Consider the following 17,096-nt stretch of genomic DNA (forward strand, 5'->3'; position numbering starts at 1 on the left):
GCCATCTCCTCGGGCAGGGATGGCTGGAAGCATTAAATCCTGGGCATCTGAGGGAAGGGCACCCTTTGGTGTAAGCTATGGGATGTGGGCACGGCTCAGCAGCTCCTGTCTCACTCCACACTCATTCGTCATGCCTGCACTTGCTGGATGTCTGTCCTTCAGCTGCTGCACTGGCACACACAGCACTCATCTCCTCTGCTGAAGGGGGAGCCAAACAGCAAGGAGGCAGGCACTTCTCACCCTGCCCACAGCTATCCCTGAGAGTTTGAATGTCTCTGTCACATTCCCTCCCAGGGCAACATTGAGCAGGTTAATTTAACTTAATGTTTTCTGACCTTACCAAAGTTTTCCATCACGTAATGTGTGGCTATAAAGATGGAGGCTCTTTCTTTAACAGAAATCACATGGAGAATCATAGAATCATAAAATTTTAGAAGGATTTGGATTGGAAGGGGCCTTGATGATGACCCAGTTCCAAGCCTCCTGCCATGGGCAGAAACATCTTCCACTAGACTGGGTTGTTCAAAGCTCCATCCAATCTGGCCTGGAACACTTCCAGGGATGAAGCATCCACAGCTTCTCTGGGCAACCTGTTCAAGTGCCTTACCACACTCACAGGGAAGAATTTCTTCCCACTGTCTAATCTAATCCTGCACTCCTTCAGTTTAGAGCCCTTACCCCTTTTCCTGTCACTACATGCTCTTATGAAAAGTCCCTCCCCAGCTCTCCTGCAGTCTTTAGAAACTGAAATGCTGCTACAAGGTCACCCCAGAGTTTTCTCTTCTCCTTTCTGAGCAACCCCAATTTTTTCAGCCTTTCTTCAGAGGAGAGGTGTTTCATCCCTGTAATCATCTTTGTGGCCTCCTCTGGACTTGCTTCTGCAATTCTATGGCCTTCCAGCAATGGGGGCCCCAGAGCTGGATGTATTCCAGGTGGTGTCTCTTCAGAGTAGAGCAGAGAGAAGACAAGCGGCAAGGAACACAAGTTACACTGGGAAAGGTTTCATCTCAATAGAGAAAAAAATTTTTTACAGTGGGAACAAACTCCACTAAGACATGAGAAGGTCACCAGAGATTTTCAAGATATGACTGGGCATGGTGCTAAACAATCTCATCTAGGCTCCCTTTCCCACAAAAGGCTGGACCAGTTTGGAGGGCTCTCCCAAGCTGGGCTGTTTATGAGTCTAAACTGTTCTATGAGTTTAAAAATTGTTTGTGCCTGCCACATGTGTACTTCAACATACAAATTCCCACTAACAGTCTTCTAGAGGAAAATTTTACAAACTCTCCTCATTCCATAAATATTTAAACATACCTATGTTTTCAAGTCTGTGAATGGGTGTCTTTTAAGCAGTAATATGAAAGGACGCATGAACAGAACCTTTTACAAATAAACAATGTTGATAACAGCTAGAAAACACCTCCTTGGCTGGCAGTCCATAGTGTAATTCACAAATTGTTATTTGGAATGCTGCAGTATCAGTAGATACAAACATGAAATGTAGGTAATGTTCACTGACATTATATAGTTCTTAATTTGTGCTTCTTTTTTTACCTTTAATTAAACAATGAAGTAGACAGAAATACATTAGATTGCTACAATGTAAGCAGTAAGATAACCTAGAATATATTACCTAACTCTTTTTCAGGTATTGCTTTAAATTTTACTCCTCCAGTACTAAATTCACCCCACCTTTCTTTTTTTCCTCAGATAAACCTGTCTAGTAGAAGAAAAAATGCACATATTCCAGAGACAAAAGATGTGAAATTGAGGATTACCTCATTTGCAAGAGGACTTTTTAATTGATGGGGGGTTTTGCCTTTTTTCTTTCTTTGTTTATTAATTATTTCAGGTATTAAGAAAAAATATTATACCTCATTGTAATTTTTCTGTCTATAAAGCTTTTACAGCAACGAAGACAGATTATGCCTAGCTGAATTTCATTTACAGTATATAAATGTCAATCATTTCTCAATATTTCTCAAATAATTATCTCTGATATTTTCCTTCCTTTCAATTGTTTATTTAAAAAGTACTACCTATATCTTGTAATTAAGGTAAATTAATGAGAGGTCTGATTTTAGTCAACATTCCTGTTAATCACAGAAGTTATTATATCTCACTAACCTAAAAGAAAACACATTTTCTGTGTTGCTATGGGGTGGTGCAGACCATGTTCTTTGACACTGCTGTGTTTGTCTGTGGCTTTCTTCAGTCACAGCTCTGAATGGGGATGCTTTAGAAGGCAGGATACAAAAATATGTAATTTATTGATAATACTGTCCTATAGAATCTTCTTTTTATTATAAGAATGTTAAGTTGTTGTAGAAATTGAAGATTATTATTTGACTCTAAAAGATACCCCACTGCATCTAAGTCTGCTGATGAAGCACAATGTTGAAATCTATTTCCTCTGATTATTTGTTTCTTAAATTATTATACTTGTGAATCAAAGACAAATACACTCTTGCTAACATTAAAAATCCAGTCTCTGGTCTCAAAAATTCAGCATGTCTCTGCATATCTACAGCAAGAATGTTCTGTTAAATCATTGGAAGGGAGAGCTGGCAAGCTTTAGAAGATAGGTCTGTAATACAGAGTGTGAACTGCTGATCTGCAGTGATATCAAAAAGAAAAAAGCTGGTCAGCAAACTCCCTATGGGAACAGCTGAGCTGAATCTTCCTTTTTAAACATTCATTGGATTTTTTTCCCCCCAGTTATAAGCCCTTTTTTTTCACATTAGGGGTTTCTCATTAGCACTGCCCTCCAGCAAATCATGTGGAGAATCAGCTGCACCCTCTACTTACCCTGCTCTCCAGAGCAGAGGGATCAGTAAAATCAGTGTCATACCCATCAAACATTCTATGGTCAAGTACACATGATGGCTTGTTCAGCATGTGACCTGGAAATTTTAATACAACAGCAAGTCCTATATCCAATAAGAGACACAGCTCCTGCTATTTACTTTTTTTTTTCAAAGGAAGAAAGGGTTTGCTGCCCGCTCAAGGGCTTTCTCTCCTCCAGTTTTCACATCACCTTCACAATATCACACACACTTGATTCAACAAAAGCAGATGAGATGTCAGCCCTCACAGAGCTAGATGCCAGCTGTCAGGGGAGCTGCGTTGCAATTATGCTGCCCTGCAACCAAAACCTTCTGCAGGCAAGGTGTGGATGCTGGCAGCATCTCTGACAGGGTTATTTCAAGCCATTCAAATTATAAAAAGAAACACTGTTTTTATCTTTCATGTTTCTATTTGCTACCTCATCACAACTTTACAACTTTCTTGCATGGCTTTTATTTAATCACTGAATTAATGCAAAAGCCATTCACTTTCCATTCCATCAAAATGTACAGTACTTCAGGTATGGAGACTGGTGAAAGAACCAGTGATGTCATTTGTTTTAAAAAAAAAGTAAAAATGTGTATTTCCATGATGTGGAAAAAAACAAAAGCCAAAAGACTGCTCCCAGTTTTCTCCACTTTTCCCACAAGATCTCCAATATTTTCTAGATGTTTCTAGAACTGTTCCTATCAGTTTATTTAATCTTTAATTCTTCAATCTATTCTCAGTGTTTTCTCTTCCCCTGTGGACACAGAAGCTCACTTCAAACTTTGACTGATGAAAGCCCTTCACCTCTATTTGACTTGTATGTATCAAAACCTGAGATGAGGAATCTCACAGCTTCAGCTTTCTGTGTACATAGAAGGAGTTAAAGGAGCTTCTTCAAGTTTTCTTGAATGAAAGGTGGTGGTCACATCTGACCCACAGTTCCTCTGCTCTAAACTCTCTACACAAGGACACGCTTTACTACCAACGTGAATAATCACATCTTGAGTTCTTTAAAAAAATACCTCTTCATCTCTTCTCCCTACATGAACTCCCACAGTGCTTATACAGATCTGCTGAGATACCAGGAAAACTTACCAACAAACTGACCATGGAAATGGTCTTTCCTTTCATTGACTTCTTCCTCTGACTCTACATACCACTGTCAGAAAAAGATCCCTGTATGGCAGTTCTGCCAGCAGTCGTGTTTCTGCAGAATCACCCCCACCCCCATTTTCTGTTTAGTTTCTCTCAAAGTAAGTTGACTGGATAAGAGCTTGGCAGATCATTTTCTTAAGGTTACTCATTAGAAACTTCTCCATGTCACCATCTGCTTTACATATGTGGGGGATGAGATCCCAGCTTAAGAACATCCATGGATTCTCTCTCCTGCAGGAAAACCTCTGCTTTTGCATGTCACCTGCCAGAATATGCAAAATGGGCACAGGCCAAAACCTCTGCTCTTGTAACAGGCACAGCTCCACTGAATTTAATGAGATTTTGCATATTTATGTTAGTAAAAAGTTTGGCTCTGGGTGATTTTTGCCAGTAGAGGCAGGGGCTCTGGATACTGAGAGCTCTGTTGACTTCAAACCCACATACAGAGACTGTGGGTACTGCAGGGCCTGGTTTGCACCACAGATATGTAACAAGTTAAAAGACAGAACAGTAACTCAAAGTCTGATAATAAATTAGATACAAGATAGCCTCTAACAGTATTAATGAACAGTATGCAACTCTTCTGCAAAATGCTGATCTGCAAACCTTATTAACATTGCATTATTTCCTCACTGCCCTGAAGCAGAACAGGAAAGTATGGTCAATCTTACATTCATAGGATGGGAGGAGGAAGGGAGGGAATGGAATTTATCGCTGCTTTTGGGATGATTCACATTAGCAACCACCAGGCAAAGTGGATCAACAACTTCAATATTGCATATCCCCTGCTTCCCACCTCCCAGATTTGCTTCAAAACCATCTCAGACCTTCTGAGTCAATGTACTTTGAGTCCACAGGGACAAAGAACAAAGTAAAGTGCACTGCCATCCCGCTCTCCTGTAATAAGCACTTACTGCTGACTCCTTTGCTTTTCTGGTGGCAGTTGTTGAGATATGAAAACTGCCAGAGGTAATTGGAAGTGTGATGTACTGCTGAGCCTCACAGTGATCTAAGTCTAGTTGAGAACATCAGCATCATAGCTTTATAGCCTGTCTCCTGGTGTCTATAAATCCCAGCTTTTACTACCTTTGTTTTCATCGTGCCAATCAAAGGCTTGATTGCCCAAGGAATAAATTACCAGATAAATCGCTATTTGGAAACATCTCTCTCTCCTTGACAGTGCCTCTCTTCTTGTGACATTGTATGTATACTTCGCAGCACTATTATGCAAGGTGTTGCAGAAATAATCCAGATTTCTGTGTGATGTCATAATACAGAAAAAGGATAACCACCAGAGAATTGTAATATGTGTGTATATAGAGGATGTAATATGGAGATGGATAGAACAATGTGGAGCAAGGAGAGCTAATTAATTTCTGGAGAAGGGTGGGGGCAGACTGCTTCATAACACAGCTTGATATGATGAGAAAGCATGTACTGGCAGAAAAGGTTACAATTGTTAGTATATAACAGGCTTAGGAGATGACATTATGGATTTGGGAGGAAGTTTGTGTGTGGTACACTGTACATTCAATACAGGCAAGCTGAAGTTAAAACACAGTTTCAAGGAAATTCGATATCTAGATCTAAATAACTGCAATAACTTCAGAATCTTATAATTCCCTCTGGGGGAAGCAATTTTATCTGCTGTGTAAAACTGTCCCTAACACTATTTAAAACATCCTTCTTGAACAGTTATGAAACCTTCCACAGGCCTACACCAGGGCTGTTTTAAAACCCATTAGGATAAATGTGACAGGCATTACCACAGACAGGCCTGAAAGTTAAGTACATACCTTTTAAAACAAGTCCATGGGACCAGGTGCTAGTGTACAAGGGAGTGCTTAGTGTATGTTCTGTATCTGGTACAGCTGACATGCAAGAAGGCTGCAAAATGCACTGCAAGTCTGAGTAATGCAACAGAAACTAAAGAACATTTCACAAGTTTGGGCCATCTGGGACTCAATATACATATGGCTGATAACATTAAGTGTCACTGATCTCTGGCACTTCTTGAGATAGGTGGGTTTGGATATCAAACTGATCCACTTACAAACTCCTGTGCTTTTTAACTTGTTTATACTCAGTTTTTTAAGAGTACCTTCTAGGGAACGGTTTTCATGTACTAGCCTGAGCACTTTCACAGCCATAGGAAGCTTGAGTTGCTATCCCCTCAGCCAAGATGGAGTTAAGTCAAGCCCTTTCTGTGGGCCACTGCTTCAAAAGCTATGACTTTATGAAAAAGGTGTCTCCACACTTACAATTTGGAAAGCACTCCAGGCTTTCTGCAAGCACTTGAGGCGTGCTAAAATCATATCTAACAAATTGAGTTCCTTGGGGTACTTTGATGTAGGAATACTTAGCTTTTGAGTTTTTTGGAGGCAGGTATTTAGGCATCTATCTGCATCAATACAGAAACACTCCGGGCATGCAAAGAACCAGAGCTTAAAGTTACCAAAGAAGATGCAATATAATAGGTTCAAACATGTTTTTATGCCCCAGATCGTGCTCTGAGCAGCAAGGGAAGGAACAGTAGATGTCCACGACATTTAATATTTGTAAACAATTAGATGTGAGTTTCTTGCATTGTTTCACTGAACTGAGTTGTCTTTGGATTGCACTGCTGGTGGCTAAAAGGGGGAACTTGTATTTTATCCTTAGCAAATGACCTACACCTTGATGACTGAAATATAAATACTGCATTGATTTTCAATCTAAATTCAATGTCACCTAATTTGTAAGGGAGGTATTTTACTTGTTTGTAGGGTCTTCTTTAAAGAGGAAAATTATGTGTTTCTAGGCTTCACAGTACTTTGCTTTCATCTTGTGATAAAACTGACTGCCACATTCTCAGAGAGTAATTATAGAGTACATGAGGATTTGAAATAATCAGAAGCATGTCCAAAAGTAAAGGTTAGGTACCACATTCATTTCTGATTTGTGCCTACATGTTCTCAATCACTATGATTCTGAAGGCGTTTGGAGAAAGATATGTAGGAAGGTTTATTAGAAAATCCTGTTTTCCCAGATCAAAGCCAAAAGAGAATTTTAAAATATAGGAAAATTTGGGTGTGAAACACTGAGCAAAAGTAGGGCACCATTTTCAGTCTTTTCATGGAACCATGATGAAATAATACCAAATATTAAAAAACAAAAGGACGGAGTAAAAACTAGAAACTTTGACAGTCCCAAGAGTTTAAAGCTAATTTGAAAACAAAGCTGTTGAATGCTAAGAGTTTTTTGGTGAAGCTGAAATCAAACCATTTGCAATAAAGATGTATTTTTACTGTTAAGCTTTGGCTTTCTGCTGGGACAAGTGTAATTTTTTTTGCCTAAAAGCACCACAAGCACTGTACACTTGCATGTTAGTTTTGCATGATGAAGCAGAGATGTCATGTGGAAAAAAGGATATGCTGTAAAACAGTTTTCCTACTGAAATGGTCCATGTACCACCACGATAAAAATGCTGCTAAACTTCTCATTTACTCAAATGACAATTTAAAAAATTCTTACATTTTCTTCATCAAAAAAAGCCTTGATGAGCCTGTTGAGTATAAAATCCCCCAGAATTGACTTGAAGGGCTCAATTCTCAGCCCAACATATACATAGGCATAGATCCCACAGCCTTCAGTCAAAGCCATGCTGATTTGTGGCAGGTAGCAATAGCTTCTTGGGTCTCAGTTCTGAAAGGATATGAACATTTTTTTGCTATATGCCAGCAAACATTTATGGTCTCACAGGTAGAGTTCCTGCAGGATCAGGCCTTTCAGGACAGAGACTTTCTTTCTCTTGAGTCTTGTTTGCTTCTTCAAAAATCAGATTATAGGAAGAGGCTTCTTTTCTTCATCTTCTATTTTCCACTTTTTCAGTCTTCATTTCATACCATGACACACTTAGACCAAGGCTAAATAATTCCCTGAGCTGCTTCTGTTTCATCTTTAAATGAAATAGGGTGTTTGGCTACATTTCAGAAAATGTGTAATTTGATTCAACATCTTAATGTATTACCTCATACTTGTGCCATTCTCATTGTCTCTTTGGGCTTTTTGCTTAGAATCTCATTCATATTAAGGCATGAAATGAATTTAAAATGCAGCAGGTATTCCCAGTCACTCCACATGTATCCCAGCAAACAAGGACAACTATGGGAAAAGGTGACCCTGTATTCACTCCATGCCTGGAAAAAAGCTCGACAGCATTTGAGTTCTTACCTGTTCCTTCTTTCAAGCTACATGGGAAAGAAACCTGAACTCTGTTGTAATTTTGATGTGGAAGAGGTCTAAAAATGGACATGACATTGTCTGTGCCCTCTGACAGTTCTCCTGATCTACCACTCCTCTCTCTCTCTCTCTCTCTCTCACTTTAAAAGGAGACCATGGATGATTTCAGCTAACAAATTCCCTATCGAGGCACAGGCAATGCCCTTGAACTCTTCTGCCTGCTTCCCTATCACACTGTAACTTTTGATCTCTTGACAGAATACATTAAAGGCCATGCTCATTGCACTGCTGGCTCAAGGATCTGCATCTTCTGGAAGTGGGGGTTCACAGGTCTGGCCAAATGAGCCTTCAGTACGTGCTTGTTGGTGGCTTTGGGAGATGGGATTTAATGACCCAAATCATCCTGCTCAGTCTACTATTTATACTTGCTGTGAGTGAATCACACAAAGGAAGCAATTCAGTTTGCTTTTCTCTTCGAGGCTTTTAGTGGCTGTAAAATCGGAGAATATGAGGTTTATGTGGATTTAAGCTTTATTCTATACTAAGTAATCAGATTTGGAAAAGTGTTAAAAACAATATTACATTGTCTGGGCATGATTCAAAGAATCCTCAAACCCGGATTCTGATGCCAGAGGCACTTGTGAACATTTAGCATAAACCTCACATTCAAATTCCTTGAATTCACAGTTTTCTTCTATTTTTGCTTCTTATTTAGCTAAAGAAGCTCAGGATTTTCCAACACTGCTTTTCATCTATGGAAGAAATATACTCTTAATTAGCTTTGATCCTGCAAAACATTAACTGGTACTCATTTTATTAGCTCTAAAGCAAACTTCAGGCAAGTAACATGTAAAATACATTGAACACTACCTAGTGTTGCTCAGTTATTTAGAAATAATGTAAAGAGGCACTAAGCTTGTTTTAGAACAAGTAGCAGTCTTGATTTCCCAAGACAGACAATTTCCAGTATCTTAAAAATGTTTCTATTATTCACTTTTGCACTTAAATTGGAAGAAGCCTAATTCTTTTGCATTTTTAAATATAAAATATCCAGATTTTATCTTTGAAGAAATTGGTACCCTAAATTTGTCCACTGCACATATAATTTTTTAGCAGGGATAGCTGCAGTTGAGGTGTTATATAACACATCTAACAGCTTGCACTGAAGTAGGACTACTTCATACAAACTGCATTCATTTTGCTTAATGACAACTTTTGCACTCTGATCTAATTATGGGATCCTAAACATCCTCTCTTTGGTTTGCTTGCTGTGACAGCAGTGGGGGTCTACAGGGGTAAGCAGCAGCTAGAAGTTGGCAGAGCCAATGCCAGCTGTCTCCAAGATGGACCTGCTGCTGGCCAAGGCTGAGCCCATCAATGACAGTGGCAGCACCTCTGGGAGAACACAGTTAAGCAGGGAGAAAAAAAACCAACCCTGAGCAACAGAAACTGCAGCTGGAGAGAGGAGTGAGAACATGTGAGAGTGGCAACTCTGCAGACAGCAAGAGCCATGCAGAAGGAAAGGGAGGAGGTGCTCCAGAAGCCAGAGCAGATATTCCCCTGCAGCCCTTGGTGCAGACCATGATGAGATGGAATGCCCCTCTGCAGCCCATGGAGGTTCACAGTGGAGCAGAGATTCACCTGCAGGCTGTGCAGAACCCCATGCTGCAGCAGGTCACTGCCCAAAGGAGGCTGTGATCCCATGGAAACCTGGTGTTGGAGTAGGGTCCTGGCAGGACCTGTGGATCCATGGGAAAAGAATTGCATGCTGCAGCGGGTTTGCTGGCAGGATTTGTAAGCCTGGAGGGGACCCACTCTGAAGCTGCCTGTTCCTGAAGGGCTGCACCCTGTGAAAGGGACCCATGCTGGGGCAGATTGTGAAGAACTGCAGCCTGTAGAAAGGACTAACACTGGAGAAGATGGTGGACAAGTGTCTCCATCAAGTGTGGGAGGGATCCCACACTGGAGCAGGGGAAGAAAGTGATTTCACTAGTAATAAATTAAATTTGCCCAAATTGAGTCTGTTTTGCTTGTGATGGTAACTGGTGAGTGATCTGTCCTTATCTTGACCCACAAACCTTCCCTTATATTCTCTCTCCCCTGGTCCAGCTGTGGAGGAGAGTAGTAGAGTGGCTTTCGTGGACACCTGGTGTCCAGACAGGGTCAACCCACTACAGAGACCTTCAGAAAATCAGATCTAATTGAGGAATCCTAAAAGAAGTACTTATGTTCTCTCCAAGTACAATACAAAGTGAGAAAAACATTTCAGCCAGTCTGAAAATATTTCCTCAAAGGACTAAATTATTTAGATAATGACAAAAATGTGATTCTGAATGGTTTAGCACAGAGGAATAAAATGAATGTCACAATGTTTTTGTACACTTTGGAAACTGTTAAGTAACAAAAATAGTCCAATATGAAAAAATGTCTTACGAGTGAGCATTAAAGGTACCCAGAAGTCAGAGGCAGCAATTAGCTATTGGTTCACTGAAGACAACGGATACTACACCACTCACACCATTGGACCTATTATCTTACCTATTATCTTACCTCAAAAGAGGAAATCCTTACCTGTACACTGGTAAGAGTCGTGTATTGATAAGCTTTGACTACCAGGTAGTTGGCTTCTATATCTATTATCCCCAGGATCATGTACTTCCACCATCTCCTCTTCAAAATTGCCAGCAAGTTTTCTTCTCCTGTGGTAGTAAACAAGAACAATTATGTAAGAGTTGGGTGCACATACCCCAAATACTTCCCTGTCCAGAAAAATTATCTAGATCTCTCACATTTGCACTAAGCAGTTGAAAGCCACCATTTACAATGAGGTACTGCAAGGAAGTGAAAACAAACACACCCTATTTGTCTAGCAGATATTAAAAGAGCCAGCCTGGCAAAGTAATATGTAAGGGTCAGACTGACACTTCGCTTAAGATGTAAACACCAGCAAGAAAAACAAGTGCAGCTTGAGCAGACCAGGCACGTGTTCTTACCTTTAATTTTATATATACGCATATATGTGCACATATAAAGAGCTGAAGAACAGAGCAGTTTATTCATTTATGCTTGCCATACACACTGATAAAATGTTGCACATATGATGGAACAGGTTTTTGCCAGGGTGAGAGATTATCAGTATCTTTAAATATGACGGAATACTAGAGCAGGAGAGTAACAGCATCACATTTGGGCATATGACAGACCTGTTTCAAGGATGGTTACTCTGATCTTAGAGGTTCAAAATATCAGACTTGTTTAGAGAAAGGTTGCACTGACACCTGTTTTGGGTGACAGTTGCTCTGCTCCCAGAATCTTTTTCCTGAAGTAGGCAGGTTTGCTGCCTTCTATGGGAACCCTGTCAATCACCCAGTGTGTAATCTTCACCACTTGAAAACTGATGCTACAATACAGCCTGCAGATCAAACCCACAACTTTCAAAAGGTCAAAGCATTCCTCGTGGTAGACTAGGGATCATTATTGTTCTCCATTCAAAAGCAAACAGCTCATTAATGAGGGTGGGCAAACCTATAACTTATTTGCATTACAGTAAGTTCCACACATGATGAGACTTTGCTGTGAAAGAGGCAAACTGTGACTGAACTCTGTACGACTGGAGGTCTTTCAGAGTCTGTAGCCTAAAAAGGAATCTAAGTAGGGTTTATTTGTACTGACAAGGTACTATAAATGGTATTTGAATTGTCTTGAAACTTTCAAAGCAAACCCCACTATTCTGAGATTTTTTTCACATTACTGTAGCCTGTGATCATAAAAATGGGTGACGGAAAACACAGAAGAAAAGGATCATTGTTGTCCACTGCCACCAAAACTTGCTCCCAATTCTCCTTCATAATTTTCCTTCATGACAAGTGTGTTCACTCTCTGGTTCAAATGGACCCAGTGGTATATAGGCTGCTATACCATGGCAGAAACAGCAGGCTCTCTATAGCACAGGTATCTCAGATCTTATGAGACTCAACCACAGAAAAGCAGATAATTACTTCAAAAGTTAATTCAAAAAGCATAGCTTTTAAAGCTTGGCTCTGATGAGTGACTTGAATGGGTATTTACCTGAACAAAGCACCTGAATCATTTAATGTTTGCTCATTAACAGGTGCTTGCACATGCATTCTTCCAGTGGGATATTATTAAGCAATAGCCTAATTATTTGTTACAGTGATAATGACACTGATTACAAAACCCTCGAAGCCTCGTCTTCTTTCCCTTTCCTTCCTCTCTCCTCTCCTTCCTTGCCTCCCATCCTTCTCTTCTTTCTCTCTTTCAGTAAGCAGCAGAAAAAACCCAGAAACAATGTGGTGAGTAGAGTAATACTTAAGACAATGAATAAAGAATAAATACATTCAATCATACCGTACTTAATTTTTACACCTACTCAATCCCATCCTTCAGACATAATTATGACTACATCTATGTACATTTATGATGATTTGAGCACACAGATTTATTTCCATTATTTTCTAAATATATTTAGGGAGATGTTTTTAAAAGGGAATTTAAGATTAGATGTCCTAATTTCTACTGAAATCAGTGTAAACCACACAGGTAAATCCTTTACAGATATTGAAACTGTACCTCAAGTTTTTTTGCTGCCCAGACGATGCCTTTAAAACATCAACTGGAAATCAACAATGCACTGGAAAGATGCCGTTAACATTGCAGAGTGATTTTTCATTTTAATTGTAAAGACAAAGCTAAAAAACCTGAAGACATCAAACCATAGTCTTTTCCAACAGTGAAAATCCAAAAGCAAAATCTGTTTTTGTTACAATAGGACCTTGATGGCATCTACAAAAGCAGAAAGAAGCAGTAGGCTGAAGAACTGCGCTGGCAATAGGTTGCCTGAGCCAGGACTGTGGGCAGTGCTTTCTTCAACTTCCAGACGCTGATCACTGTATTGGTCACATGTGGCCAACCACGTTAGCTTTAAAAATAAATGTATGGCCATGACTTCTGGCTGATGGGTAGAGTTAGAGTTTCCGGAGATGGGAATTTAACCTACAATTCAAATTGGTGCACACAGTTCTTTCTTTTTGCTTTCTTGATTTTTATCTTGCTCTTGATGAAAATAAGAAAAGTACTTGATATATGGTAGGTTATCTTTGATATACATCTCTGAGATATTCAAAATTGCAAAAGTTTCTGCTGAGAATGCTGGGCAGAGCAAAAAGCTCAGGAATCACCCCCAAAGTGAGAGACCCTTTGGGGAGATAGGCAGAAGGAAGATGATCATCTGCAGTGACTGTTCAATGCTATGGACAAATCAAGGCAGAGGCAGTGGAGTCCTGTTTTTGATGGGTGGCTGGAATGAAGTCACCATATGCAAATGTCCCAGTTTAGCAAAAAACACCCGATAAAAAGCAACAGTGGAAGATAACCTGGAAAAGGTATGGGGCTGCCAGCAGGACAGGACCTCTGAACAGCAATCACAGATGGCATCCTCAGTGAATTCAGAAAACAAAGAGAATGGAAATGGGAGTTTAGAAGATAAGTGGGAAGCCTTGATTTGTGAAGACTAAAAGGGGAAGCAGAAAGAATCAAGAGCTTTATTCTAAGGTTCACATCCTGAATAGAAATTTACATTGCCTTTATTTAAAAACGATGGGAACAAAATCATCACACTTTATTAAAAACAAAGGAAAAAGAGACAGTCTGAGGGGTTTTTTTTTTTTAAATTTATTTCCCTCGATGACAACTCAAAGCAAACTAATTATTCATGTATTTTGAGTTGTAAGCATAGTAGACCAGAAGGACCAAATGTAGATGCCTACACCTAAACCAACTGGTAAAACACTTAAAAGGGTTTTTTTCAGCTTTTTTTAATGTCATTTGATTAGAATGAGATACAGTAAGAAGAGAGATTATTTCAGATCATGTCTTTTTGTTATTATTGCCATAGATCTGTGACTAAGACTTTCAGCCACTTATATAAACAAATATTAAACCATAAAGTATGCAGGTTAGCTTAAGGGCAACGTTTCCCATGAGACAAAGCACATATTGATGCCAGTGAACATTCATTTATGTAAGTGCACACAGTAAAGCTGTCTTTAGACAGCCTTCTTTTGATGGAGGTCCTTCTTCAAAAAACAAACCCCCAACTTCTTTCAGTACTTGAGCTTCCGAAAATGGAAGTCTTCATACTCAGTCTAATCCAAATGTAATGTATATTTAAAAGTGAGTTGCCTATCAAGAATGTTTCAAGATTCAGAAGTCTAGCATAGTCTTAATACAGAGAAATAAAAAATTCTTCTTGCTCTTTCTAGAATGATATTTTAATTTTTTTACTAATTTTGCAGTGAGATGTACTTGACAGTTATATATACAGAGGAGCTCTGAGTGTTCGCAAAAAAGCTACAGCTTGGCATCTGCTGACTTGAATTAAAAATCAACAAAAAAGCTGCTTTGTAGAAGAGGTGGTTTTACATCTTGTAATAAGGATTTACCCCTGGGGGGTTACAAAATTAAAAATAAATTAGAGAGAAAATTGAAAGAGGCTTTAGCTGTGCAGTGTCTACCAAATATACAAATATACATGTACAAAACCCTTTTTACATTCACCCACACAGCCACAGAGGTACAATAAAAAAACCTAACAACCATTAAGACAGCAAATTCCCAATTATTTGTGTATGGGCTTGGGACACAGGCAGAATAACAGCACTGCTAGACCAGAAAATCAGCATATTGCTTCTCTTTCATCCACTACAGTCTCTCTCTTTTACTTCAGATGACAACTTGCTATTTAGATCAAGATCATCAAAGGAGCTGTGCTCCCCTTCCTCCTTACAGATCTAAATGAGTGCAGGAGACTTGCAAGGGGGAAGGCAGACTGGGGAGGGCTGCCAGGCAGGCTGGTCCTCCCCTGCCTCTCACAAGAGTGCCAGAGTCAAGTGCTGCATGGTAAAGAAGCAAAAGTCTCACAAAGGATGAAGATTATACCTCTCTGTTTGAAAAAGAAATTACAAATCAAAATTACAGGATAATTGTTTCATTTTAATTTTGGCCCATTTTAGCCAGTCTTGCAGATACAGAGCTTCACCACTACAAATGTTGTCTCTCTACAGACTTTGTAGACATCCAGCCCTGCTGCAAGACCTGGGTTAGGAAGCAGTCAAATGGGGTTACACTGCATAGGGGTAACACAGATTTTTAACAAAGCCAAAAGGCTCCCATTCCTGAACAGTAAAACTTTGCTTGTCTTCTGCTACGTCAAGAAGCTGGTTCAGGAGACTGAAGGCCTCCCGTAGGAGACTTTTATCTCTGCACAAAAGCTCTAAAGAACTGTTCCTCTTCTGTGTGACTTTACATCCTCTGACCCAACAGCCTTCTTATTTCCTCATATCCACTTGTATTACTGATGACTACTTTATGGGAATACTGTTGCCTAAAGGCAAAACACCAGCACTGCTAAATTATTTATACAATAGAGAAAATGCACTCTTTCAGAAATACTCCACCAGTCTGGCTTCCCAAAACACTTGAAAATACTCTGTTCCCCTCACAGATGACTGCTTACAGGCTGCACTGCTTTTGTCCTATACCACGTTTTCAGCAAGCCTTTGGGAGACTAGATTGCATCATTTCCTTTTGCCTCCTCAGAACATCTGATCTTATCCAACCTGTTCTCATTCACAGCTCCCTCCTGCTTCCTCTCTCACAGTGGGAAAATTGCGTTGGTGTAACAGCCCTGAGTTGCTGCTCTCACAGCCGGCTCTCACATGTTCCTGCTCTTTGCCCTGTGCCAGCTGGTGCTTGTGGGGCTGCACAGTGAGCCAGGGCAAAGACCAGCCTAAAACCAAAGATTTGGGATTTTCAGATTAATTTTTAGACTGTGTCCTGAGCAGTCTGTGACCAAATCCGTATTATTCTTTGGGACACGAGCACCAAGTAAGAAGATCCAGGCAAGGGACAAGTTTCTTCTTCTCTGACACAGGGCAGGCTTAGCCTAGTAACATGACACAACACAGCATTCCCTTTACTAACATACAAGCTCATCTGAAATGTTTAGACTTGTTACTTCCTTTTAGAGATTTTGCAGAACAGTCTGTTTTGACTCTGGATGTAAATCACAATAGTTGAAGTCAGATCTAGGAATTTTAACATGTATTTTCATAAAAAATGAAATTATTAATTTTGGTGCCTTTATTTTGATCCAGCCTAAGCTCTGTTGTTAGATCTTATAATCAGCAGATGTTTTATTTCATGAGATTAATGGCCATTACTCTAAGGGGTAAATTGCAATTTAAACTACACAAATAAAGCAGTTGATCATTTTATTCATGCCTCAGTTTCTCTCCTCCTGCCCACCCACTAGACTCCATATGGTTTTCCCTTTGGTGGCAGACACAATGCGTGGTGTCAGTACCACAGGTTACTGCAAACAGTCCATGTCCAGAACCACTGAAGAACAGTGGAACACTGGAACAGAGCAGTTTTTCAACAAACAAACTGCTAAACTCACACAGCCTTTAAATGTGTCAAGATAAAAACCACTTTGCTATTTCTTATACACATTTTTTTTATCCAGGTTGGTTTATCTCCTAGCCTAAACTTAGGTAAGCACTTTCCCTGAAATGGCAGCATGTGTCTCACTTTGTAATGCAGAGGGACACAAGCGCACTGAGAAGCTGAAGCCTCCCCTCAAACCTGACAGTTGATTGTATCTTTCTGCATGAAATCTTCAAAATTGATTTCTGATCTACAGTACTCTCAGACTTAAGTTACCTCTGAGTTAACATTGTAGTCTGTCAGCTTTTGGCTCACTCTTACACAGAACTACTTCAAAACAGGCTGTTGGACAGATGATCATTGTAGATCCCTTCCAAATAAAGTATCTATCTCCTCTCCTCTCCTCTCCTCTCCTCTCC

The 17,096-nt window shown here is 39.8% G+C and overlaps 1 protein-coding gene across 1 annotated transcript in view; it reads right to left on the reverse strand.

Annotated features, from left to right (window-relative positions):
- Window positions 1-17,096, reverse strand: part of SLC35F1 (solute carrier family 35 member F1) — a 226,503-nt gene that overhangs the window by 38,029 nt on the left and 171,378 nt on the right. Inside the window, exon 3 of the mRNA XM_015622485.3 lies at window positions 10,783-10,910. Coding sequence (XP_015477971.1) covers window positions 10,783-10,910 — 128 coding nt within the window. The remainder of the gene's footprint in view (window positions 1-10,782; window positions 10,911-17,096) is intronic.

Source organism: Parus major, chromosome 3 (genome assembly GCF_001522545.3).
Source record: "Parus major isolate Abel chromosome 3, Parus_major1.1, whole genome shotgun sequence".
Classification (NCBI taxonomy): domain Eukaryota; kingdom Metazoa; phylum Chordata; class Aves; order Passeriformes; family Paridae; genus Parus; species Parus major.